Below are 25,909 nucleotides of genomic sequence, written 5' to 3' on the forward strand. Positions count from 1 at the left end.
CATAATGTGTATATGAATAACTCTTTTGACAAATACAAAAATATAATTTGTTGATAAATTTTCAGACATCTAAATATCGTGGAGGTGTGTAGTGGACGTCTCCCCTACAGGTGTGTCTGCGCCCAAACATAATTACTTCCTCGTTGGGTAAGGCACACTTTTAGGGCAACATTGGAGTACCTGGAGGATTTAATATGCGATGTTATTTGGCAGGGTCACTCAAACTATCCTTTCTGCTGAAGTTATAGTCAGATAATGTTACTAAACAGCTTTTCTATAAGGTGCTGCTATAGCGTGCCGTCTACAAAGATATCTTTAGTCTAACCTAACCTGACCTATCCTAACAGAACCTGAACTGGCATAACCTAACCTATCCTAACCTAACCTGACCTATCCTAACCTAACCTAAGCTTACCTAACCTGACCCAATCTATCCTGGCCTAACCTAGCGTGACCTGACCAAATATAACCTAACGTAATCTAACCTAAACTAATGTAACCTAAAATATCTTGTAGACAGCAGGCTATAGTAGCACCTGCTATAGCTTAATTCATATGCAAAGCATTGTAGTGGATTCCTCCCCTACAAACGCTGTTTGTCGCTGAGTAGCCGACCCCGCGAATTCCCCAGTGTATGCCTCGTGGTCTCGGTCAACCAGCGCCGCCTTACATGACGGAGGTCAACTATTAAGCCACGCATACCTCCGCTATATAAGACCTGACCTCGTGGTCCAAGGAAACATCAAATAGAACAACTTAGCTTAGCTTGGCTGAGACCGGCCTTCCCTAACCGCATGAGTCCTCTAATGCAGCACTGTTGACGGAAGACAAAAAACCCCGTCTCTGCAAGGTGGATAGCCCACCTGCTGTTAACCTCCTCCTCTATTTCCCACTTCTGAACTTTACCTTGTACTGTACCCTTCTTGCACCCTCAGAGCAAATGCTCTCTTCTCTCCGTATCACCGACCGACCGAATATCTCTTTCTACCTCCACCAACCAGCAAGCAACACCTCCTCCTCCTGCCTGGCGGCCCTCGCTCCCGCCGGCGAGCATGGCGACCCACAAGCTGGTCCTCCTCTGAGCACCCTCACCAACCAGCTCTCTCTACTCAACGCTTGTAACCATGCTGCCTTCCCAGCACCAAGCTGCACTGTACAACCAATACAATATGTATACAGAGAGCACATTGTGAGTTTCCTTTCTCCATCCCATCCTGAGTGTGAACCAAATATTTCACAACCCCACAACATAATCACAAAAAGTATGTGTCGTGTGCGAGACATCGAGCATAATTTCCATGTTGTGGGATATTTATTACTTTGATGTCACTAGAATTGAGTATGACGATCATCCAGCTATGATACAATAATATACGTTATTACTTATTAATTCATAGTTAAAGATGATGCATATAGTGCGATAGGGGCGGCGGCAGCGTCTTTCCGGCGTTGCGTTTGTTTGCCTGCCTCAGTATGCGAGTGGTGGTCCTCCAAGCGCTACGGTGTGGAGTGATCATCTCCCAGGTGAAGGGGTCGATTTGGAACTTTTCAGGTTTGTCATAAGACTATCCTTATACCCTTTCCGTTGCCCGCCAGCGTTACGTTTACCATTCGATTAGGTGACTTTAAAGTAGCTGTTTAGGCACAGTGGCGGCTCGTGAAAAATAAAATGGAGGGACTGCAAGCCTCACACAACAGTAGGATACACAAATTTGACCTACCTCAGGTATGAGTTGTAGTTGATGTCCACGAATTCCCAGGGCATGGTAGTAGTGTTGGTGGTAGAAGGTGGTGATGGACCAGTATTAATTGAAAATAAAGTCGGCGTGTCTGCTCTTCGATGTAGCAAAATTGTTTATTACTATTTCATTAAAATCCTTTATTTCTGTTATCATTTTATTTTCAATGGATATCACTGCTAAAGCAGACAGTCTGTCATTCACATTTCTGATAAACACTGATGTTAAACTGGCGTGTATATTCTTTGTTCCTGCTTGTACTGTTCTGTTGAATGGATAAAACTGGTGTAGGTCTTCCTCTTGCTTTGATTTCAGTCTTTTCATTTAATGTCAGCTGGGAAAAGTTGATGTTTTGCAAATACTTCACTCGATTTTCCATCGTCAGAGGGTAATAAAAGAAAGCACGATTTAACCACACCGTCCACACGTTGTACGAGACTGAGCTGCTTCAAGTGAGGCGGCGGCGGCGCCAATTAATAACAAACATGAATCGTACAGCATTGACAGCAACTATGAAAGTAACTTAAATTTTGGTCTGATTTTAATGAAAATTCACTTAGCAACGTATTGAAAATAATTAAATAACATATAAAATGATATATTTGTTGGTAGTGTATTATTCAGCTGTCTCTCTAAAGGAATCATACGCCTGGCAGTGAGTGTCTGGGGGGACTGCAGCCCTATGCACGAGCCGATGAATGGTGAAGAGGATAAAAGTAAGTAAAAAGCCATGCATGGCTCGGGTGATGAGAACATATCGGAGATCTCTTTCTCTGACAATGATGTAGATAATGAGATGCCAATATTTGGATCGTGGGTGTAACCAAAAACCCGTGGACTTTTCGGAAGAAAACCAACAGTGCGTAACGGAGACGTAATGAATCGACCGTCAAATCGGCTAACGAGCCTGACGATTCGGTCCTTCCTGTGATAAAACGATCTCTGAAAAGTTTGCACACAATGTCTATGTTCATATTATATCTGCACTGCCTACATGTAAATAATGAGAAAATGTGAACGTGTATAAATTTTTATCTATATCACAGCATTTTGTGTGAAGATGATTGATAAAGGTAAAAAAATCGGAGTCCGATGTGAGATGAAGGAGTATCGAACTTTGCCTGAAGAGGAACTAGTGTAGTGTTGTCTGTCAAGTGTCAACAAAGGGGGAGGAGAACATGGAGAGTGTACAACTATAAAAGAAAAAAGGAGGAACAGCCAGTTTGGCGTTTTGAGATTGAGTACAGGTTTGAAATTCCGCAAAGTATATAATTTGATATTCTGTAAGTATATTTAATTTTTGCCGTGACTGACTGAGGTCCTACTAACGCTATTTTACCGTGAGTTTTTATTATGTTGGAGGGGGTGAGGTCCGCCCCTCTGTTAGGAAGTTAGGTAAGGTTAGGTAGATTTCTTTGGTTGGTTATGCCAGGTTCTGTTAGGTTAGGTTAGGTAAGGTAAGGTAAGGTAAGGTTAGGTAGATTTCTTTGGTTGGTTATGCTAGGTTCTGTTAGGTTAGGTTAGGTAAGGTAGATTTCTTTGGTTGGTTATGCCAGGTTCTGTTAGGTTCTATTAAATGTCACCACTTAGAATAAGTTTCCATGTACAACAGAAATATGAAATGAATGACAAATGCCGCCAGACTCACAGTTATATATAATTCTTAAATTGTTCGCCGGTAATGGACGATTAGCTAAACGGAGCGCACTCACGTTTAAATAGTGTTCGTGGGAGCTTAGCTGGTCACGGCAAAATATCCACTGCCTTCTGTGCACGGTAATTTTATAAATACCTGTACAGTATTTGATCTTCAGGCGAGCTTAGACAGAAACACATTCAAGTCTATAAATACTCTACAATTACACTATGTTGTTGTTATGGAGCTTTGACTCCTTGCCAACCTTTTAATTTTGCAGAGTTGTGAAGAAAGGAAATTGGTTTATTCGGTATTTCCATTGTTACTTATTATATAGTTAAGCGCCATTTTAAAGCCCCCCAAATTTATTATTTCTTACACCAGCATTAAGGAAAACACCAGGGACTATTTTTATGCCGGTCCAATTATGCGTGTATGAGTACCGAGTAAAAAACCAAAGTTAACCTAACCTGACCTTACTGGCATAAACAAGGGATGTAGTTCCCTTTACACCCATGGAAGATCATAACTATAATAACATTGGGTTGGTCATTTACATCCTGAACATGTGCAAGAAGGCTGGTGTAAAAATAGCCTGTTATTTTCCTTACAGCTGGCATAAGAATAGCCACTGCGTTGCTCTCTCCCAGGAACAGCAGGTAGACAGTTCCAAGCGTTTATCAATCTTAAGAAAAGTAATATATTGGTAATGGTTAAGGACAAGTTAATCAGTTATCAGTAAAGGTGGAGCAGACAGTTAGCACGTGAATGCATTTATATACGTACTCTGTTCATATTTTCCACAGGTGTTCTTTGGATGATATTAACTAATAAAATTGATAGAACTTTTTATTTGGTAAAGGTGGAGAACACTGTTAGCAGAAAAAATAACTTACGGAATTGAACCAAAATTTGTGGAGATACTGCAGTATTTGAATGATGCTAAAAAAATATTTATTTTTTATTTTTTTACCAGGAAAGCTCTCTCTAGTTCAAGTACTGTAGTCACTTATTCAAATACTGCAGTAGCCAAACCTAATCTTGACGCATCTCATGTGTTGGATATCACTGGGGTGGCTGCAAGAATTTAAGATATTAGATTTTAGTTGATGTACTGCAGTTTTAGATAATTAATGATGCTTATTTGTTATTGCAGAAGTTATAAGAATCCCTAGACTATGGCAACCATTCGCCACAGTCTTCAGCGAGATGTATTTGAGCCGACTGAGGAGCGTCTTATCGGTGTGTTGTATGTGACAAAGCCTGGCAAAAAGAAAAAGACAAGCTTTTTATGTGCTACTATAAACAAAGAAAAGCCTGTGTATGCCACAGTTCATCAGGTGTGTGACCATTATAGAATGTCCTTAACCCACTACATTTACATGCACTTCACAACACATGCTTATGATGTACAGACCCCCCAAAATATAATTTTATTTCGTTACAGTTTTAAATGCGAGACGAAATGCTTTGATATAACTTCAGTGCATCATAAGTTGGTATGCCTGCTTTTTATATTAGCAACAGTTAGAGATGTGGAAGTGGTAGGATTGGGAAGGGAGTCATCCTTGTATGGCATACTGTACTTGATACTTCAGTATAACAAGATATCCATTAAGCTATACTGTATTGATGTATGTATTGTTCAAAAACATATACTGTACAGTATACTCATTCATGCTCTAAGGTCACGGACATAGAAATACTAACCATTCTGAAACAGGTTGAGTAACATGCTTGGAAAGCCTCAAATCACGTTGACCCCATGGTTAACGATACTTTTTTGGGGTACTGTACATACAGTACCCTCATTGTCAAATCGGTATTATATTGTACACTTGTACAGTATCTAATTTACCAGTTATCTTCAATACAGTACCTACTTTCTATACACATAAATTTGTAATCATAGTATGGTACAGTATCATTTTCGTACAATAACTTTAAATTGGTTAGACAAATTTTATTCAATTTTTATGATCATCTTTAGAACCTTACGTGCTATGATGTAGGTCTGTCCATCCATATGGGTGTCTGGATGCCCATGAACTTTTTCTTATCCAGTGCATAAATCATGTATTAAAACTGTTGTTGTAATGGAAATTTCACATAATATGCAACATCACCTAATCAGACATTCAATTTGTTAACAGTAAGGGCATAGAACTGTCTTCTTGAACAACTCCATCCTTCCCTCACACACAGCCATCAATTCTTTTCTGTAACCCAAACAATTAAACTTATATATAACTTGTATGACTTATCTGTACACCAATATAATGTTTTTATTTTACTGTATACAAAAGGAGAGGAGAATGGGGGAAGTCTAAGGATGAGGAATAACTACACCAGCCGCATTTATTAACTAAAGTCTAGCTTTTATGACCGTTTTTGCACTTTCGTATGACAATGTTTCAAAGGCAAGATTAGCATCTTACTTATGAAACATTGTTAATAAAATAAAACCTGGCTCAGTGATCAGATTTTCAAAAAAACATAAAGCTTAGTCTAGATAATCCAAGATGGAAATTTATAAATAAAGCACTGAGAAGCATTATCTACCCTGCTCATTTGCTTACATTGGGTCATGATAGTGCATGAGCAACATTGGTTAGCTTCATGAATCACTAAAAAGCATTACTATGCACAAGGGGTTTTGGCAAGTCATAGTGTTATTGTGGGTAACACACTTATCTCTCACCAATATGTCATGGATTTGAGACCTACTTTGTCCGGGTACATGTGAGAAGGGTGTTTATCCAGTGTGACCCTACCAAACATCACAGTTTTCTTCCAAGCACTCTGGTTTCTTCCTGTATTAACACTAGACAGACCAAACACCAGAATGGCTAGTAAGTTGATAAGTAGTAAACTGATAAATACAAAATAAATAAAAATACATAATGATGAAAATCAGTTGTAATATGTTAACTACTGTATGTATGTATGAGCAAAAAATGTGTAAAGCAAAAGTAATGTAATGAGAAGGGCTACTGTATTGAACTCATACTGTACAGTATTGAAATTTGTCACTTACAGAAAAATGCTGGTGAGTCTAGTTTTTACAGTTCAAATAATTAAAGGTTTATTGTATTCCTTTAGATAGTGCCCATTTACGGGTACTCCTTAAGGTATCAGTGTGATCTTTCTATTTTTTTCCTAGATAAATTTACCTGGACACCACTGAACAAAGATTAAAATTAAAGTAGGTGAAGTGTCACAAGATATTGAATTCATTTAATTTTAAAATGATCAGTCATCATATTTTGTATAACTTATGTAACATTTAAACAAACAAATCTCCTCCTAGCTAAAAGCCCAGGTGACATTTATTAATGTGCTGTTCAATTTTAGGGGCTTGGACATCATGCTGCACTTCCTGTTATATCCTCTAACATAATGCAAATATCTTGTGGTTTATACAGGGGTATATGATATAATTAAACACTTATATTTTATTCAGGTGAAGAAAACAGACAAGGATGTTTACAAGAAGAAGAACTCATGGCCACTTCGAGAGTTGCAAGTGGTGGATGGAAGGGATGAAAACAAGGTAGAACTCAGCTAATTATTTGGTACTGTTCCATCTGTCTATATTAATAATAATAATAGTAACTGGTCTTTTGTTCTCAAAAGCATAAGATCTTCTAAAGAATTCAACAGTGCTTGAAACACTCCCAAGTGAAAGTCTTGAGAATAAAAAGAAATACTGCTCTACAATAAAAGATCACAAAAAGTGATAAACATTAAATTACATCCCACATGATATTCAGTACCTAGTAGTATATATCAGTTACATGTAAAGTCAACCTAAACTCTTATTTTCAGGATACGGCAGACCTTGACTTAACATTTGACCGCATTTACAAGTGGGTAGCCAACAGTGCTCCAGATAAGCATGCCTTTATTCAAGTGCTTTGGAAAGTAAGTTCACCAGAAGGACCAGTTGCTGTCTGACTTAGTTTTAATACTATCTGCGTTGTTTTTAAATTTGATAATATGAAATTAAACCTGCAATGTTGAGAGCCTCTATAAACAGAGCAGACAATTATATTTGAGTCATGATGTAATGAATGACTCACTGAAAGCTGATTTTGGAGTAAATTTTTTTATGGCCATGGTTATTTAACAATTATGAGATTAGGTATGGAAGTACAGTATTGTACTGACCCCATTGGATCTACAGTACACTGTACCTGCATTAAATTTAGTACAGGTATTTACTTTTGTTATTCGTTTATTTTATCAACGCCTTAATGTGTCTCCTTTAAAAGTATTATTTATGTGCCTTGGCAATACTATACTGTACATAGTGTGTTGTCTCTTTTTAAAGATGTCTTTTTTTTTTTTGCAAATTATACAATGTGTTTTAATGTTTACTCCAATGCTTGCAGTTGTGTTGCCGTTACTTACCAAAACAGAAGCCCCAATTCATAAATATCCCAGCAGAATTGATCGAAGAAAATATTAATCTTGCAGAGAGTGGGGATGTTACTACTTCAGGTGAGTTGGTGACCACTTTGCCTCATATTTTTATTAAAGATCTAAAAACTGTGTGCACAAATGAATTTTTTTGTTTATTACGCTTTGTTTGTATTGGCAAAATAGAAATGTCCAACCAATAAAGTTTCACATCTCTGTAAATTCTCTTTTTTGTATTTTTTTCAGTTGCTTCTTTTACTTCTTATATGATTCTCTTAATTTTATCATACTTCCTATTCTTTGATGAAACACCATAAGCCCTTTATAATTTTTGCTTTGACTCATGAAATTTTACATTTATCTACAGATATAGAATTGCAGCATTCACCCAGGCTTTTGATACACTGCTGTACTTGATTCCAGATTCACCACTCCTGATATGAGACCATACTTCATCTTGTATTATTATTCTTAGTTTAACCTTAACTGACCCAATCCTTTTCAAAAAATTGTTTGTATCCTCCCTCTACACCCCCTTTATGTCCTAGAAACGGAGTGACAGTAGATGAATATTGTAACTACCTAAGGCTATCCATACTATGGGAAGGTAATACATTTGTGTTTGGAGGGATTACTTTATAGTACTGTACAGGAGGTCCCTGACTTACGAACGCCTGCCTATACGAATGGGGTTAAACTTGAAATTTACAGTACAGTCTCTCCTCGACTTACGATAGCTTGGGCTGGGCCGCCTCGTGGTGTACAGCATCCACATCGTAGCCCGCTCAGTTGGTGTTTGGCCGTCATTGTTGTTAGTGATCCCGCTGTGTACTGACAAAATTTTCGTTTGTAATTCCCTTTAAAATGGCTGGCAAGCGTAAAAGTGAGAGTTCTAGTGGTGCTGAGAAGTAAAAGAAACAATCAATTACTTTGGAGATGAAAATTAAAATAATAATGCAATATGAAAATGGAAAAACGGTAGCAACCATTTCACGCGACCTTGGCTTCTCTCACTCGACGATATCAACAATTTTGAAGGACAAGGAACGAATTCGTGAGGTAGTGAAAGGATCAGCACCTATAAAGGGAACAAATAACGAAAAAAATACTAGGTCCTCTTCATGAGATGGAGAAATTACTTGTGACGTAGATGGAAGATCAGCTGCAAAGGTGCGTACCCTTAAGCCTTCGAACCATACAGGCTAAGGCAAGAAGCCTTTTCGAAAGCCTGAAAGAGCAGGCAGGTGATGAGTGCGACTAAAACTTCACAGCAAGTCATGGGTGGTTCCAAAGGTTTAAGAAACGTTACAATTTGCACAGTGTAAAGGTGAGTGGAGAGGCAGCAAGTGCTGATGTCGGTGCTGCTGAAGCTCTTAAGGAGGAGCTAGATCGTTTCATCGTGGAGGGAAAATATTTGCCTGAGCAAATATTGAATGTGGATGAAACTGGCTTATTCTGGAAGCGCATGCCAGAACGGACATACATCCACAAAGAGGCGAAAACCATGCCAGGATTCAAGGCATTCAAGGACCAAATCACACTTCTGTTGGGGGGAATGTAGCTGATTTCAAGGTAAAACCCTTCATGATATACCATTCAGAGAACCCAAGGGCTTTTAAAAATGTCAGCAAGCACACACTGCCATTGTTTTATCATAGAAATAAGAAAGCATGGATGAATCTAGCACTGTTTGAGGATTGGTTCCTGAGTTGTTTCATTCCACGAGCCAAGGAGTATTGTCTGCAACAAGGAGTTGCCTTCAAGATTTTATTAATTTTAGATAATGCTCCGGGACACCCACCACACCTGGACGACCTGCACCCTGATGTTAAGGTAGTCTACCTTCCACCTAACACTACCTCTGTCATCCAACCCATAGATCAAGGTGCTATTGCTGCTTTTAAAGCGTATTATTTACGTACAACCTTCGCTAAGGCTATTGCTGCTACTGAAGGTGAGAAAACGCTCAGAGAGTTTTGGAAGGACTACAACATTTTGCAATGTACAAAGAACATAGCTGCAGCATGGGATGAGGTTACAGGTCAGTGCATGAATGGAATATGGAAGAAAGTCCTGAAAAGATATGTGAACAGTTTCAAAGGATTTTATGAAGATGAAGCAATTTCTGAGATTAGTAACAAGATAGTCCAGATGGGTAAACATCTGGAGTTAGAAATTGATAATGTTGGTGGAAAGTGTAGCAGAAGAGCTAAGTAACGAGGATTTCATTGAACTGGAGGCACAGAAATTTGCAGAGGAAGAAGAGAGACAAAATGTAAAAGAAGAACCTGCACCCCCCAAAAAGTTTTCAGTGAAACAAATGGCAGAGGCATTTGCTACTATTAATAAGGGGATGCAAATGGTTGAAGAAATGGATCAAAATGTTGAGCGTTTTGCAAAAGTTGACAGACTGATCCAAGATGCACTTGCTTGCTGCAGGGGGATTTACAATGAAAAGAAAAGGCAAACTGTGCAGTCTAAATTGGACATATTTTTTAAGAAGTCCCCCACTGCTGTCTCCTCACGCCCCACCACTGCTGGCTCTTCACTCCCTAAAGATGATCCAATACCTTCAACAAGCAAGTATGTTAGCGTTTCTGAAGAAAGCAAACTTGATGACCCACCCAGCCCTGTCTCCTCTTCTGCTTCATCCAATTAATGTAGTCTCCATGCTTAATTAAAAAATTATTGAGGCCCCGTGTGCATTCAGCTGACTACATTAAAGGTAAGTGCACAGTAACACTTTATTCATTTTTCATTATTGATTACTTTTACTGTACTGTATTTCATTTTAGAATTTCAGTGGATTATTTTCGCCTTTTCGACTTACAACCAAATCGACTTACGACCTGGTTGTCGGGACGGAACCCGGTCGTAAGTCAAGGAGAGACTGTATTTTATTTACCATATGACTTATTTTTTACTTTCATTTCCTGTATTTTGTCATTATATTTCTTAATTTTTCTTAAAATTAATTGATTTTAGATGTACCGTATATATGGACTTAAGTTATGATATACTGTACAGTGGTCCCTCCATTAATGAGCACAATTGGTTCCACAGCCACTCGTTAACTGAATCTATTATTTCAATGGGATATTGGGTAATTGGTTCCAAGTCACAGAATTCCCTTTAAATTAATTAAAAAGTACATACAAAGTACTGTATACCGGTAATATAATTAACAAAACATTAAATCTAAACAAAATACAGTACTGTACAGTATACTGTACAATAATAAATAAAAAGCAATAAAATATTTTAACACTTTCTTTGAGGTGTGCATGTAGAATGTTGCTGGTTGAATTGAAAGGTGGAGGAGGAGGAGGAGGACAATGAAGGGAATTGGAAGTGGGGGTGGAGGAGGAGGAGAAGGGAGAAGAGAAGCATTTTAATGCTTCTTGGAAGGCGAACTACCTTCCATAATATTGTCAGAAACCTTTGGAGTGACAGATTCTTAATAAATTCTTGTTTCACTTGAATTGAAATCACCTTCCGAGATTTCTTCGGACCCTTGCTTGATAATTTCACCAATAACATTTAAGTTCACAACAGTTTATTTAACTAATTCCAGATTTTTTCTTCTAAATCAACACTGCACAATGTATATTATCAATATGTTAACCAAATTTGAGAATGACCAATAATTTTAATGGAAAAATGCACAAATATTCAAGAGCATAACTTTCTCGAAGTTTACCGTATATGGCGACTCAAACACCAGGTCGACTTATACGCCGCCATATACAGTACTCCACTGGAAACAAAGCTAAACAGAGAACAAATTATTGGCGGACAAGTCGATCAGCTGATGCGCTCACCAAAATGTGTTTCTCGTAAGACTGTCGTTAATAGAACTGAAAGTCCTTACAGGAGGTAACTCATTAACTGAAATCTCGTAGATTAAACCTCACGTTAATGGATGGTCCACTGTAGTGGGATTTTAAACATTGTTTTGTAAGTACGGTATGCATATAGCATGTGCTACGAGCTGTGTGCAAATCTGACTTACGAACGTCTTCAGGAACGTAACCCATTCGTAACCCGGGGACCTCCTGTACATGCAAATCATTTAAAGATGGTTATACATGGACCACCCAAAAGTTCGAAGACAGAATGGCAATGATGATGTGTTGATGCTCATAGCATTTTGATATGGTAAGATTGAGCAGTATATTGAAGAGAAATGGGAAACAGGGAGACAGGAGGGACAAAAAACATTCCATGTATGGTGAGAGCACAGGTAATGGGTCCTGTCTTTGCTGTCCTTTCAGAGAGGAACACCGTGGGGAGTGAGTTGTCAGATATGAGATAGGACAAAGAAAAAAAATGATGTGATGGCATTGTTTATTTTTTTAGGGAGAATCCTGCTTTGATTTAGTGGAAATTATAATGAATAATGACTGTTAGATACACATGTAAGTGAAGTAATATGATCATCATTATTTTTCAAACCTAATTTTTACATTATTCATGTATTACTGCACATTGTTTTTCAGCACTTGACAATGTGGATGCTGCTCTTGAAGATGATGGGGATTATCGAGCACTTTCAGAGAAAGAACAGATGGATTTGGAAAGACTTATGGAACAGTGTGACTCTGCAGTCAGCAATGCTGAGGCCTTTGCTGAACAACTGTCACGTGACCTCTCTGTCCTTGATGGTGTAAGTGATAAGTATACGGTAGTATTATTTTTTTCACCCATAGAATAAAACCTACTGAACTACTGATTAGAATTTTATCTTTTTGGAGTAAAAGTCATGCAGTATTACTCTAAAATTGATGAATTTAGGAATACTGTATTCATTTTATACATAAAATACCTTTAACTTTTCTTTATCAGTGGAACAAGTTTCACAAATTAAATGACAGCATTTTTATAGTGAAATTTTTTGCCTCTTGCATAATTACTTTTTCTTGAACAATTTTATGAGATTAGAAATTAAGGAGGTACAGTATCCTATTTTTTTTTACTTTTCACACCAGGAGATAGCTCAAGTTGACTACCACATAAAGCTCTGGTTTAAGCTAAAAATATTACAATAATTCATTAATATCCAGGAATTAAGAAACCAGAACTTAAAAATCCTAACTTTTTTAAGGACCCCCAAAACAACTTAATTTTTAAGCAACAAAAATCTTAGTCAATTGCATCCAGCATATCACAAAATGCTCTAACTTCGCATGATATTGTGCCATACAGTATGTACTGTACTCTGCATGTATCTACTCCGTCAGTACAATCCTAATTAACTGCTGCAAATATTTTCAGGCTAACATCCACAGTATGATGGCTTCAGAAGCTCAAGTTGAGGCCTTGATGGTGATGATTGATTCAGCTTATACAGAAGCAGAAAAAATTGAAACCCGACTAGATTCCTATGATGAGATCTTGTTACATGTGAAAGACTCTATTGAGAAAATGGCAGACAAGAATACATCCATTGAACAAACAAATGCAAATAACTCTAAGTTACTAGAAGAACTTGATAGGTTGATTGTAAGTTTGGTTGCTAATTATTAGATTCACTAATTTTGAGATTGTATGATCACTCACTCATGAAATAATTTTTGTGGAAGTTCTTTATAGATTTGTGAAAATAAACTCCATCAAGTTCACTTTCCCCCTTTTTTGAAAAGTTGCCGACATGAATAATCTTTACCTAATATTTTTTCCAGCTTGTATAACTAATAATCTATGAATCATATCTTTCTTCCACTCCCATCTGTGCTACATAGATCAAGGGAGACAGAAAACCTCAAGAAAAGTTGAGAAAATGAGTATTCTACAGTATTGACATGAATTTTCAGTGAGATTTCAAACAGTTGACACCAAGAAAATATTTAATGAATATACAGATACAGGATTTTCAATTTAGGTACTGGTTATGTGTGAAGTTTTGATTGTTAATGACTTAACTCTGAAGATCAATAATAAGTTTACATGAGAAAAACCAGAAGTCCAAAGTGATACTGTACTGTACTTGTTTCAGGTGCTACAGTTTAACAGAATGGTCTCAAGTGTTCCTCTGGCAGTGAGATGCTATATTTACTGTATTTATGATTTTAACGTAATCTTTGAAATATATACAGTACGTATGCCATTTATGTTTCAAAGGAAGCACACTTTTCTCCAAATTAATACAAAAAAATTCTGTATGAGAAAAATGGTGAGTTATGAATGAAAGATTATAGATGCCAAAGTGACATTTTTATGTAAAATTCAGTTTTTAGGTGTGGCATTCTCAGGAATATGATGGACAGTACAGTACTTTAATACCCCAGACTTATTTGTAAGGAATACCTAACTTGAATACCTAATCTTGAAATTAATGGTAGACCCTGCTGCCATATGGCATCACAATAATTGTGATCAGGTCCCAGACTGTTGATCTGACTTTCTACTTCATTTATACACAATTGCAGGGTCTCAATTGTTTCTCTTACTATGGACAACACAACATATATACTGCATATTGTTTCTCACTTGATCTTTTTTTCATTTTTTTATTCCTTTATTATTATTATTATTAGTGTTATTATTATTATTATCATTATCATTATTAATTTATTATTTTATTTTTTTATTATTATTATTATTATTATTATTAATATTATTATTATTAATATTATTATTATTAATATTATTATTATTTTTATTATTATTTTTATTATTATTATTATTATTATTATTATTATTATTATTATTTTTATTATTATTATTATTATTATTATTATCATCATTATTATTATTATTATTATTACATTTTCGCCACCCAGGCCCCGATGTGGGTCAGTGACCTGTGCCCAGGTGGGCTAATCCCCGTTAAAAAGTAAATAAAATAAAATAGAAAATCAGAACATTTTTGCATTAAATACCACTGCAGTATTTTTATCAGACACCAAGTAAAACAGTTGCTGTCAAGTTTGTTTTAGTGTGCTTGGGTGTTTATTATTACAGAATTTTGTAATTGATCCTTACAGAACCAGCTAGATTTGCCAAGAAACTATGTGAAAGACTTGTATGAGCCAGACCTCAACAAGGCTGGCATGCTTCCACAGGCAATTCAGGCTGCAGCTGCCTTGCAGTTAGTCATCAATGCTCCAATTTCTTCACAGCTTTCACAGTTACAGGTGATTCAAATGATTATTTCAGTGTACAGTTCTTTACTTAATTTAGTGACATACCAGTAAGTCTTCTTTATCCCCTTGAGTGAGAGAGACTTAGCTGATGTCCTCTTACACCAAGCATAAAATCCCTAAGGGATACTTTGCCCTTTGAAGGGTTTAGTGTTAAACAGGTAATACAGTATTTGTTTATTTCCAGCTTATATTACCAGTGTTGCAGCATGAATTCACAGCTTGATAATTTGTTGGCTCAAACAGTTTTACCTTTCATTTTATTTTGGCAAACCATTTAGGTAATGTATACAAGAAAGCTCTGACTTACACAGTTGTTTTCGTTACTTTCTGTTAGAATTTCTTGCCCAGGTTGATTGTAGGACCGATGCTATTGGAATTTTATTAACTTAGACAAGCTGTTTTAAAGCAGAAAGATGCAGTCATTCCGACCCATTTCTACATGAACTCAATAGCTAATATCTTTTGGTTAAGAGGTGAATCATTTTAATATGCATCTCTTCAACAGATAATTCTTTAAGTTTTCTTTAGATATCAAGCTCTTTACTCAGAGAAGTTTCCATGTTTCCATGTATCCAGTATATAATTTGTTTTTTATTAGCTGCATTACCCAAAACAGTAAAAGAAGCTGCTGAAAGTACAAGTTCTTTTTTGGTGAAGAGTACAGGTATTCATTGATCATATGAAAAGGCAAATGACGTACAGGTATTTAAAATGTAAGAACAAGAATCCAACCAGTATACTGTATGAGGTATTGTGAGTGTACTATAGGGAAGATTGAGCTGATTTAGAGAAAGAAATATGAATATTGTAGATATAATACAGAAATAATTCTTTGTTTATGTTTAGTTTACAGGTTTGTTGAGTTACTTCACTTAATTGCACTTCATTATTCGACATCATAGGTCATTTTTATTGTATATTTCTTTTCAGGCAGTTCAAGATGAAAAGAAGAGATTTGATAAGTTGAGAGGCAGATTCAGTCAAATTGTATCAAGACATCTAAATAATCTCTTCATTCATTTGGTGAGTTAGATATGATTACTGTATTAATATAATGTATTGATATACTGTATAACTCACCAACATGAGTAGGTTTGTCTAATAAATTCAAATTTACTTTATATTACCTTAAAACATAATGTTAATGTAATTAGCCATTTAATGTAATGCTCATGTATTTCAATTAAAGGGCAATGATCCAGGAGAAACATTGAGCTTACATGCTGAGCAGCTTACACTGCCTCGCCATGGAAGTATCCACACTGAGCTGCTTCCTTACACCCCACTCATGCACTGGATTCGAGCTCTTGATCACCGTGCATATCAACATCTAAACAAAACCTATGCTACCTCCATCAGCAAGCTTTATGAACGTGATATAAGACTGTTCTTTGAGGAAGCAAGACAACGCATCTCTGGTGGAAGGAGATGTGAGTTTGAGTTATTAGTGGGGCACAGTTTATTAAAGTACTGTACTGTATTGTCACTAGATTGTTTACTTGTTCAAAACTACTGGTATATTCTTAATCTCTCCTTATAATTTCAGTACAGTATCTAAGATAAATGCTGTGACCTATTTTCAATTGATGGTCAATTTGATTTGATCTCATTTGATATTTTGTTAGTGTATGTAATAATGTTCAGTATTATGGTTTAAATCTAATGTGTTACAGATAAATGACTGACCGCTCAGTTACTAGCCATCCAATCAATGGTGAAAAGTGTTACTGTTAATTTAAATCTGAAAATAAATATATTAAGGTGTTTTTAAAAAGCAGAACAACCAGGACAGATTCGAGAAGGATGCTATCCAGTGTGACTCAACCAAACATCATGGGTTTTCCCTGGGTACTGTGGTTTCCTCCTGTACCAACAATAGACTATAAAGGTCATAATAAAGTAACAAAGAACAAACCAACTGCCCAAATGGCCAGTGAACTGATAATGGGGGAAATAATAAATACATTAAAAGGTAAAAAATGGCTGAGCTACATTCCAGGACATTCTTACCCTATTTTTATTTGATTCCTTACCAATAACACATGCTAGTTTTTCCTCCTGCTAGCTCTTCAGTAAGAATATTGTGATATCTCTGTTTCTTACCTTTAAATATTGTATTCACTTGCATATTAGACTTGTAGAGTACACTAGTCACAGTTGAGAAGAAAAATACAGTAGAAGTCCAAAAATCCGGACTGCTTGGGGATTGGGTCGGTCCGGATTTTCCGGATTCTCAGGCAGTACTTTTAAAATTCAAATTTAAGGAGGAATAAAGAAGAGATGAACAGGTACATTTTGATAGTTTATTCATTAGCAAATATAGCATGTTTCATTTATCAAAATGAGCAGTTTTAAAGAAAAAGCTGTGAATTCTAGAATTTTATTCTTTGCCTTTTTTTCTATCATAAATTGTAGACTTTCCAATGTCGTATGTTTCCATAAGAACAGTATTGTTCACACCACGTTCTATTTTCTTAATTATTTCAAGTTTGTCACTCAATTTCAACGTGTTCTTCTTTCTTTTCGCACAACAAAGTTTATCTATTTTGGGAGCCATTATTATGGGCTTGTACAGTACTCTGTAAATGGAAAGAGTAGGACTCAAAATTGCATACGTTGTCACAGTTTGATTGCTCGTTTTAAAGTGGCGACCGCGTGGTCGCTTGTTGTCGCTGTGTAGCTGTGATGCTCACGTATACTCAAATACTGTACACACAAACGCCCGCTAAAAAACCCCAAAAAAACAAAAACAAAAACAAGTTTGAGTTTTCGAAAAGTCCGGATTCTCGGGTGGTCCGGTTTTCTGGCATCCGGATTTTCGGACTTTTACTGTAATTGCACGTCTTGGAATTCTGAAGGGGATGTACTCGATATTGTAATTTTCTCATCAGAAATAGTAGCATGCCATCTCTTCTCAGTAGCACCAGATGCATTAGTTTTAATTTCCTTTCTCTTTATGCTCATAGTATTGGTGGGTACAGTTAAATGAAATTTTTATTCTCTTTATAAATACCCTTTACTGTACAGTGCAAACATTTGTTGTCCAGTGATGAACATCGTCTATTTATTGTATTTAAATTTTTCTGGGCTTACACAGCAAAATAATGGAGTTTGATTGTGCAATAAGAAAAAGTGGGAGTGATTTGGGCTGCCACAGTACTATATCGAAAGAGCAGTATCGAATCACACAACAATGAGGGTCTACTAAATAGAATGTTCAAATTTGTGTGAATGTAAGCAGAATGATATGATTTTACCGGTGTCTTATCTTTTGCAGTACGTGGAAGTGGATCAAGTCAGGATATTGCTAGCATGTCAGGTGTGGCAGGAAAATTGACATCCCAAATAAAGCATGGAGCACAGACACTGGGAACACGCACCAACACTGGGGCATTGCTAGGTGTTGACCGTGACCAATGGGGCTCAGAGGTACTGTATTTGTATTTCACCCCTGCAGTTTATCTACATTTTATTCTGCAAATAATACATATTTTATCTTCAACAATGACAGTTAAGGACAGGGAAAGAGATGCTTTAGGTTTGTTGTAAATGCATGTCCTTACTTTTTGTGTGTAAAACTGCGTACAGAGTTTAGTTAAATAGCTCAGTTAACATCTGTTTATAAAAAAAATTAATACCTATAGTACTTTTTCCCAAGCAGGAAATTCTGGAATTTATATGGAATGTGATTTTCTATGGGTTCAGCTTGACATGCAAGAGAGACAAAAGTTTGATGAGATCTTTGAGCGTGTGCTAAGTGAACTGCAACCAGTTTGTCTTTCTGAGCAAGAATTCTGCATTGCCTTCTTCAACCTAAATGCTACAGGTAATGAGGTAAGTGTTGCTTTTTTCCTGTACTTCTGTGTATACAGTACTCGGTTAAATCAATTAAAAATATGAGAAAAATAGTCGGAAAAACACACTTCAACTTTTCCTGCCATGAGTACAGTGATATCCCCATTAGTCAGAAAAATTGGAGCAACGGTCTTCCCTGGATGAGTAATTTCCAGGTAACAAAACGACTCTCTCAAACATGGAAAAAATCTCACATCCCGGATTTTTTCCAGGTACGTACTAGGAAAAGTTTCAGAGAGTTTAAACTGTGCATCTCATCGTCTCATCTCCCATGGACAAACACTCTCCCATTACATTTAGACCGTGAAAATGAAGGACTAAAAGTGAATGATAAAGTAATATCAAATATTCACTTTGCAAATGACACTGTTCTTATCACAGATAGTGAAGAGGCATTACATTTATGATAGGCAATAGGCAGCTATCAAACAGGGAGGTACTACCGCCTGAGAAGGTATTGGAAGCATAATGTGTTGTCTAATGGTAGACCCTGCTGCCATATGGCATCACAAAAATTGTGACCAAGTCCCAGGTTGCTGATCTGACTTTCTGCCTCATTTACACACAATTGCAATTTTTTTTTATTATTGTATGACTATGATATGCATGTTTTTTATATACTGTACCAGTATTTGACATGAAATACTTATACTGTACATGTTAAAAATATTTATATTGTCATATTTGCTTATCGACATTTAAAAAAAATTACTGTAGTAAGAAAAAGATGATATAAATAAAATGTTTTTGTAACCTGTGATACAGAAAGCACCATCTTCAGTTGCCAGCACCCCAGGCTCTAGTGGAAGTGAAGAGAGCAGTGGGTCTGCAGGAACCTCATCTGGTGCAGGGCTTATAGGAACACCAGGGTCAGGGCATGGACGGCCATTCAATAGAGAAGTGCGGTCAATGATGGCTGCACTTTTCACCACTCTTGAGCAGCAGCTTGCTTCATTCATAAATACTTATGACCGTGCTGACTCTTAGTAAGTTAATTTATGATTCTAAAGATGCACTTTTAACCAGTATTGAACAACTTGTTCCTTATTTATAAATACTGTATATATGACCATGCTAATTCATAAAATTTAGTATACTGTATATTCTAAAGAATGAGGTAAGCCATTTGCTGCTATTGCCAAGAATCAGGGATGAACTCCTTCCTTGCTATCCTGCTTTATAGCCGGAAACGGGTTGTAAGATGGTAAAAAATGAATTTTCTAATCAGTTTCCTATTTTAATTTTAGTTTATTTTTTAAATATTGGAATACTGTATGTTTTAATGTAAGATTGCATTTCAGTTGTTGTCTGTACATATATGTACGTCTGAGTGAGCATGTACTAACTGCCGAAGACACTGGTTCCTTCCTGTGTACTACATTTGGATCATGTTTGGTGCAAGCAAAACGCAATTTCGATCGCTTCATGAATTCTCAGCTTCAGTCTATCCAAGAATGTCGTGTTGCAAGGAAGAAGTGTGGCATCATTCCATTTATTATAAATTTTGAGGTGAGGAAAGTTACATACATTTACCCGTATCTCTCAGTTGTTCTGTCCCACAATCAGGGAGTACAGAGTCCTCAAAGAAGGGTGAAATAATATCTCTTGTTGGCTGCTCATCCGGTCCAATTCTCATCTGTAGACTGTCCAATGATGCAATCTGTATCATCCAGAAGAATAGATATTTCATTTAATTTGATTTTTCATTTAGTATTTACAGGTAAAATTATGCAATTTTTTGGGCATTCTGTATTATTAAAATGATTGAATGTAAAATTTCATTAAACCCTAGGCACCATGACACTTATTATACAAACAAAAGATATATCACTTTGTTTACGAGCCTCTTGAATAACGTTTTCAAATGCATAAAGCTAAATTGCAGATCATGGTGAAATTATGGTTTAAAAGTTCCACCCTAAACCAACACAAGAAACATAGGTGTGTACATATACTTATAGGCAACTGCACTTACAAAGTAATAGTAAGAATGAATACACATGTATTTATGTGATCATGTGTGTATTCTGTATGTTGTGTACCTGTACAGTATACTGTACTAATTTTCATTTTATATTGGAAACTGAGTAACAATAAAATTTGCAGGAATTTGCAAAAACAGCAGAAAGTGTGTTCAAGAAAAGTGAACGTCGGGCAGACCTAGACAAGTGGTATGTTCGACTTGTCTTGGCAATGTTTGAGTACATACCAAGGGTAGCCAGTGAACACCAGAGAACTCCTCCAGAAGTGATAAAAATGGGTGAGTCAACTGAATCCTTTACAAGATGAACTTAAGACATAGAAACTACACATGTAAGTCACTGCAAATGTGTCTGGCAAAATAACTACCACACAGGGCTAGTTATCATACATAGAGAAGTGTCTTATCTTTTAGACTTATTCTGTACTGTATATAGGAAATTGACCCTTTATTTTATAGTATGCTATGATAGAAAAACCTAAATTAAATGTTCTATTTTATATTTTTTTTTTACTCTTATATTTTCGCCCCTTAGACCCCATTGTGGGTCGATGACCTGTGCCCAGGTGGGATATTACCAGTAAAAAAAAAAAAAACCTGTTTTGAACATCATTATTTGGATTTAGCTATACAGTATCTGGATGTCCCAATCAGTTAAACTATGGTCTTAAATCCAACTCTGTTTAATATGAGCATCAGTCTAGACTCTAGAATATAGGAAACTGTGTAGGAGAGCTACGTTATGGTTTTTATTCAACTCGTAATTTTGGGTAGATAAACTTCATTTTTTCTTTTACATGCACATATGTAATGTGCAACAAGTAAAAGAAATGACTATCATAAGGTAAAAAAATATAAAGGGAATAAACACTTCTTTGTGTGCAAAAGTTAACACGCTGAGCGGGAGAGCTGGAGGGGGGAAGCAAGGCAGTGCCCCTTCTGGGCTGAATTGATATGTCGAGTTTTGAGGCCACACGGCTGCGTCTTATGCAAATAGAGGTTGGGTTAATCTTTCATTTAGCTTTTCCTTAATGGTTTTAGGTGCATTCTGTATTTTCATGTAGATAGTATTTTATTAATGTTTTTAATGTGTTAGGTAGTAAATTACAGTAGATGGGTACTATTTTTCATTAGTTACTAAAGGTAGTTTTTTTTCATGATCAAACTTCATGGTTTTGTGGTATAATATTGTTTTTTTGTTATTGGGAACTGAACCCTATTTTTCCCATTTGTTCTGTTATTTGAGTTACGGAAATTCACTTAACGAGTGGTTTTCCAGGAGCTTAACCCATTCATTAAGTGAAGGATACCTGTTCAGCTATTGGCCCAGAGTGGTGGTGGTGTGATACCTAGGTAGCAGCATAATGCCTTATTTACTTCCACACGAGTTGCTCATGAAGATAGAAATTTAATTGCAATTTTTCCCAATTTATGAAAAATTTCAGGAATGGAACCCTTTGGTAAATCAGGAAATACCTATACAGGTACAGTAATATCTCCATTAGCCTAAATCCCTCAAACCCGGAACTCTCCGATAGCTGGAATTGAAATTTTATCAGAAAATCGTTCCCAATGCCAGAATTTTCCGGAAAATTACAGCTTTGGGAATGATTTTCCGAGGGGCACATTTTCTGGAACATTCTGAAAAATTTTTCCTGATACCCGGAAAATTCTGGGGATGAGGGATATTTTTCCGGCTTTGGGAGAGTGGTCTCGTTTCCCAGAAATCTCTCATTCCCGGAAGTGCTCTGCACCAATTGTTCCGGCTCACGGAGATATCACTGTACTTGGTAAGATTGTTCATGATACTGTACTTTGTTTTACATAGCAAAAAACAGCAGTAAGTAAGAAGGAAGAAATAGTGCTGTTTTACATTATACAATACGTACTGTGAAAATACAAATTTATATAGAGTTTAAAGTAAAATGTTGTCTTCAGGAATGTGTTAAGTTATCTCTTTTTTACCAGAGAATTATCATGTCCTGCACCAGCTGATGTTCCAACTCAAGCTTCCAGGAATGGACACACAGAAGAAGGAGGCTAAACAGCGGTATCAAGAGGCTCTCAGTGCTTACGTCACACAGTATTTTGGCAGACCCCTTGAGAAGCTCAATGTATGTTTGAAAGTTATCTTGCCAGTGTAGTACAGGTGCTCTTCTACTTATGAACATTCGACTTACAAATTTGGAGATATGAACAGCATCATTGGGGGCGGGGGGGTTACCTGACAGAGCAGGTGCTTAATGTGGATGAGACTTGATTATACTGAAGAAAATACCAGATTGAACATACATTGTCGAAAAGGAGAAGTGTCTGTCAGGTTTTAAGGCTGTACTGTAGGGTATAGCCGCACTGTATAGACCTTATCTTTTTATTTTTTACAATGTTGTATCTACACGAGTAAAGTTGGACTTATGAACAACTGGATTAACGAACTAGCCTCAGGAATGTAACTCATTCGTAAGTACAGGTAGAGGAGCACCTGTATTGTTAGACCGAGCTAGTTTTCATAAAGGTGTTAATATTTTTTAAACAAATATTTAGTTTATGAAGCAAATGTTTATCACTAGTTAATAGAAGTACTGTACTAACAGACAACTTTTCACATTGCCTGCAGCAATTTTTTGATGGTGTGACAAATAAAGTTGCCAGCGGAGTCAAGGAGTCAGAAGTTGGCTATCAATTAGCTTTCAGTAAACAGGAACTACGGAAAGTTATCAAGTGAGTTTTATATGGTGATTTTATGCAAACAATTCTGATAAAGACTAAGAGCCATCATATAAGCACCAAAGAGTATTGAAACATTTCTACACATTACTTTGTAAATACTTCTACATAGCATATTATTCTACAGTAAAACAAACACTTTTCACACCAATTTTTTTTTCTTTTTCACATAACATATTGGTCCATAGTACAGGAGTATCTATATCATGCTGAAAAGCCTCCCACTTCAGTTCTCACCAAATTGTTTTTTTTATTGTATGTACAAAAGTTTGATTTACAAAAGATTACACTTGCGAGAAATTACATTTTGTCTTATGCTTTGATTTACAAGTAAAACCCAGATTTTTTTAAACAAAATTATTTGTAGTGATGACAATTTGCTAAAATAATGCAGTTTTTTCTTCTGCCAGAGAAAAACCACTGAGAAACTGCACTAGTATTAGTATAATTAAGTGACTACTTTTTCCAATTCATTAGAGAATATCCTGGAAAAGAGGTGAAGCGAGGCTTGGACCAGTTATACAAGAAGGTAGAGAAGCATCTGTCCGAGGAAGGCAACTTACTCCAGGCATGTCCCATTATGGTTTCTTATCAGACACTCACCGTTTCAAGCTCTTATTTCAGGCAACTTTTAATATGTTCTTTTATAAAATATGTGATGTTTAAAGAATTGTTCATCCCTTTTACACAAGTATTAATTAGTCAGTATATGCATCAGTGAGGAAATACACTGGTACAGTACGTGCTCATATAAAACATTTGTGGTGTCAAGAATTTTTTTGCTGTTTACATAAGTAAATATTAAATGTTTTACATAAACAATATTTTGATGCAGAAAACAGTGCCAACATATTAGGAATTTTTTTAAAGTAATCTAAGAATTATCAAGAGTACAGAATAAATATGAGACACATAGAGCTGTGAAGAAAGAAATTACCAAAGTATGGTAAGTTAAACTTGTATGCAAATTACAAAACATTTATTTGGTCAGGGTTTTAGATTTTTTCAAGTTCATTTACTGTTCATACACTATTATACAGTATTTGTGTATCACAGAATCAGTGGATATATGTAACAATTGTCCTTAACTTTTTAAAAATTATAGTCTTAATTTTATTTTGTAGGTTGTGTGGCGTGCCATGCAAGAGGAGTTTATCCGGCAATATAAGCTGATAGAAGATCTAATACACCGCTGCTATCCAGGGGCCATGATCAATCTTGAGTTTTCAATTGATGATATTCTCAATTATTTCTCAGACATTGCACTCTCTCATTAATTGAAAGTCAAACACTACTACTTTTGAACTTGTTTATACATAAATTCACAACTTTGCCTGTTATATATTTAATGGATTTTAAGACATTGCATTGAGGAGATGTAAATACAGTGGTCCCACGGTTAACGAACACAATTCGTTCCAGAAGGTCGTTCGTTAACCGAATCCATTGTTTCAATGGGATATTGAGTAATTGGTTCCAGCTCCCCAAAAAGTACATATACAAAGTAAAAAAAAATGCATTAAAGTACACTTACTTTGAGGTGTGTATGTAGAAGGTTCCTGGTTGATGATGATGATGGGGATTAGAAGTGGGGGTGGAGGAGAAGGGAGAAAAGAAGGAAGTGGGGATGGAGGAGAAATCACCTTCAGGGACCCATGCTTGATGCAGTATTTTCACCAATAAAATTTTAAGTTCACTAAGTGTAATTCAAGATTAATTTATTTAAATCAACACTGCACTGCACTATATATTATCAGTATGTTAACTAAATTTTAGAATGACCAATAATTTCAATGAAAAATGCAAAAATATTCAAGACGCCAACAAAATAGATGATCTCCCCACTGTTTTCAAAGCCCAATTGACGCCTTGTGACCGACTCACGCATCTGATGGGAGCACAACAAACTATGTTAAATATATGTTAAAATGACTAATAATTTTAATATAAAACATGCAAAAATATTAAAGACCACAACTTAATGATATTTACTCCATTGGAAACGAATGTAAACATAGAACAGATTACTGAATTGGCAGACTAGCCCATCAGCTGATCAGCTGATGCTCACAACAAAACGTGATTTTCGTAAGGATTTCGTTTATCAAATTTTTGTTTGTTAACCGAATTGAAGATTCTCATGGAAGGTAATTCGTTAACCGAACCGTTAGTTAACTGAGGGACCACTGTATACAATTTAAAGTATAAACCTTTTTAAGCCATGGAAATGTGAATATGAAACTTCCTGTGTTGGAAATATGAATTACTTGGCATTATATTCATGCAAGTGGGTAAAATATGTAAAGAGAGACATACTGTACAGTGTAATTGTTAGCTGTGTAAAGATGAAGTTCAGTGAACATTTTCTTGAAATAAAATGGTTATGTATTTGTTTTATGCATAA

At 36.1% G+C, this 25,909-nt stretch overlaps 1 protein-coding gene across 3 annotated transcripts; it reads left to right on the top strand.

Moving 5' to 3' along the window:
- Nucleotides 1–2,716: 2,716 nt before the first annotated feature.
- On the top strand, nucleotides 2,717–25,000 carry LOC121856669 (exocyst complex component 1-like). 3 transcript variants are annotated; one of them, XM_042352349.1, is made up of 19 exons: nucleotides 2,717–2,735; nucleotides 4,532–4,715; nucleotides 6,839–6,928; nucleotides 7,204–7,299; nucleotides 7,770–7,878; nucleotides 12,297–12,463; nucleotides 13,072–13,299; nucleotides 14,784–14,933; nucleotides 15,873–15,965; nucleotides 16,132–16,372; nucleotides 18,220–18,371; nucleotides 18,648–18,776; nucleotides 19,563–19,783; nucleotides 20,099–20,306; nucleotides 20,904–21,057; nucleotides 22,747–22,892; nucleotides 23,396–23,499; nucleotides 23,983–24,073; nucleotides 24,630–25,000. In XM_042352349.1, exons 2-19 carry the CDS (start codon nucleotides 4,554–4,556, stop codon nucleotides 24,780–24,782), a joined length of 2,694 nt encoding a protein of 897 aa, XP_042208283.1. In that variant the 5' UTR covers nucleotides 2,717–2,735; nucleotides 4,532–4,553; the 3' UTR covers nucleotides 24,783–25,000. The 3 variants fall into 3 exon arrangements, with proteins under 3 accessions (XP_042208283.1, XP_042208282.1, XP_042208281.1); XM_042352348.1 differs by lacking the exon at nucleotides 2,717–2,735 and adding an exon at nucleotides 2,750–3,022; XM_042352347.1 differs by lacking the exon at nucleotides 2,717–2,735 and adding an exon at nucleotides 2,751–2,986.
- The last annotated feature ends 909 nt before the right edge of the window (nucleotides 25,001–25,909 follow it).

The sequence above is a fragment of the Homarus americanus genome, unplaced genomic scaffold (genome assembly GCF_018991925.1).
Source record: "Homarus americanus isolate GMGI-L3 unplaced genomic scaffold, GMGI_Hamer_2.0 scaffold23939, whole genome shotgun sequence".
Taxonomy (NCBI): Eukaryota; Metazoa; Arthropoda; class Malacostraca; order Decapoda; family Nephropidae; genus Homarus; species Homarus americanus.

Excerpts from the sequence above, each read along its gene's own strand:
- LOC121856669 (XM_042352349.1), top strand. The coding sequence starts at position 4,554 with ATGGCAACCATTCGCCACAGTCTTCAGCGAGATGTATTTGAGCCGACT. Across the intron at positions 6,929-7,203 it reads ATGGAAGGGATGAAAACAAG|GATACGGCAGACCTTGACTT; the intron begins GTAGAACTCAGC and ends TCTTATTTTCAG. Across the intron at positions 21,058-22,746 it reads TCCAGAAGTGATAAAAATGG|AGAATTATCATGTCCTGCAC; the intron begins GTGAGTCAACTG and ends CTTTTTTACCAG.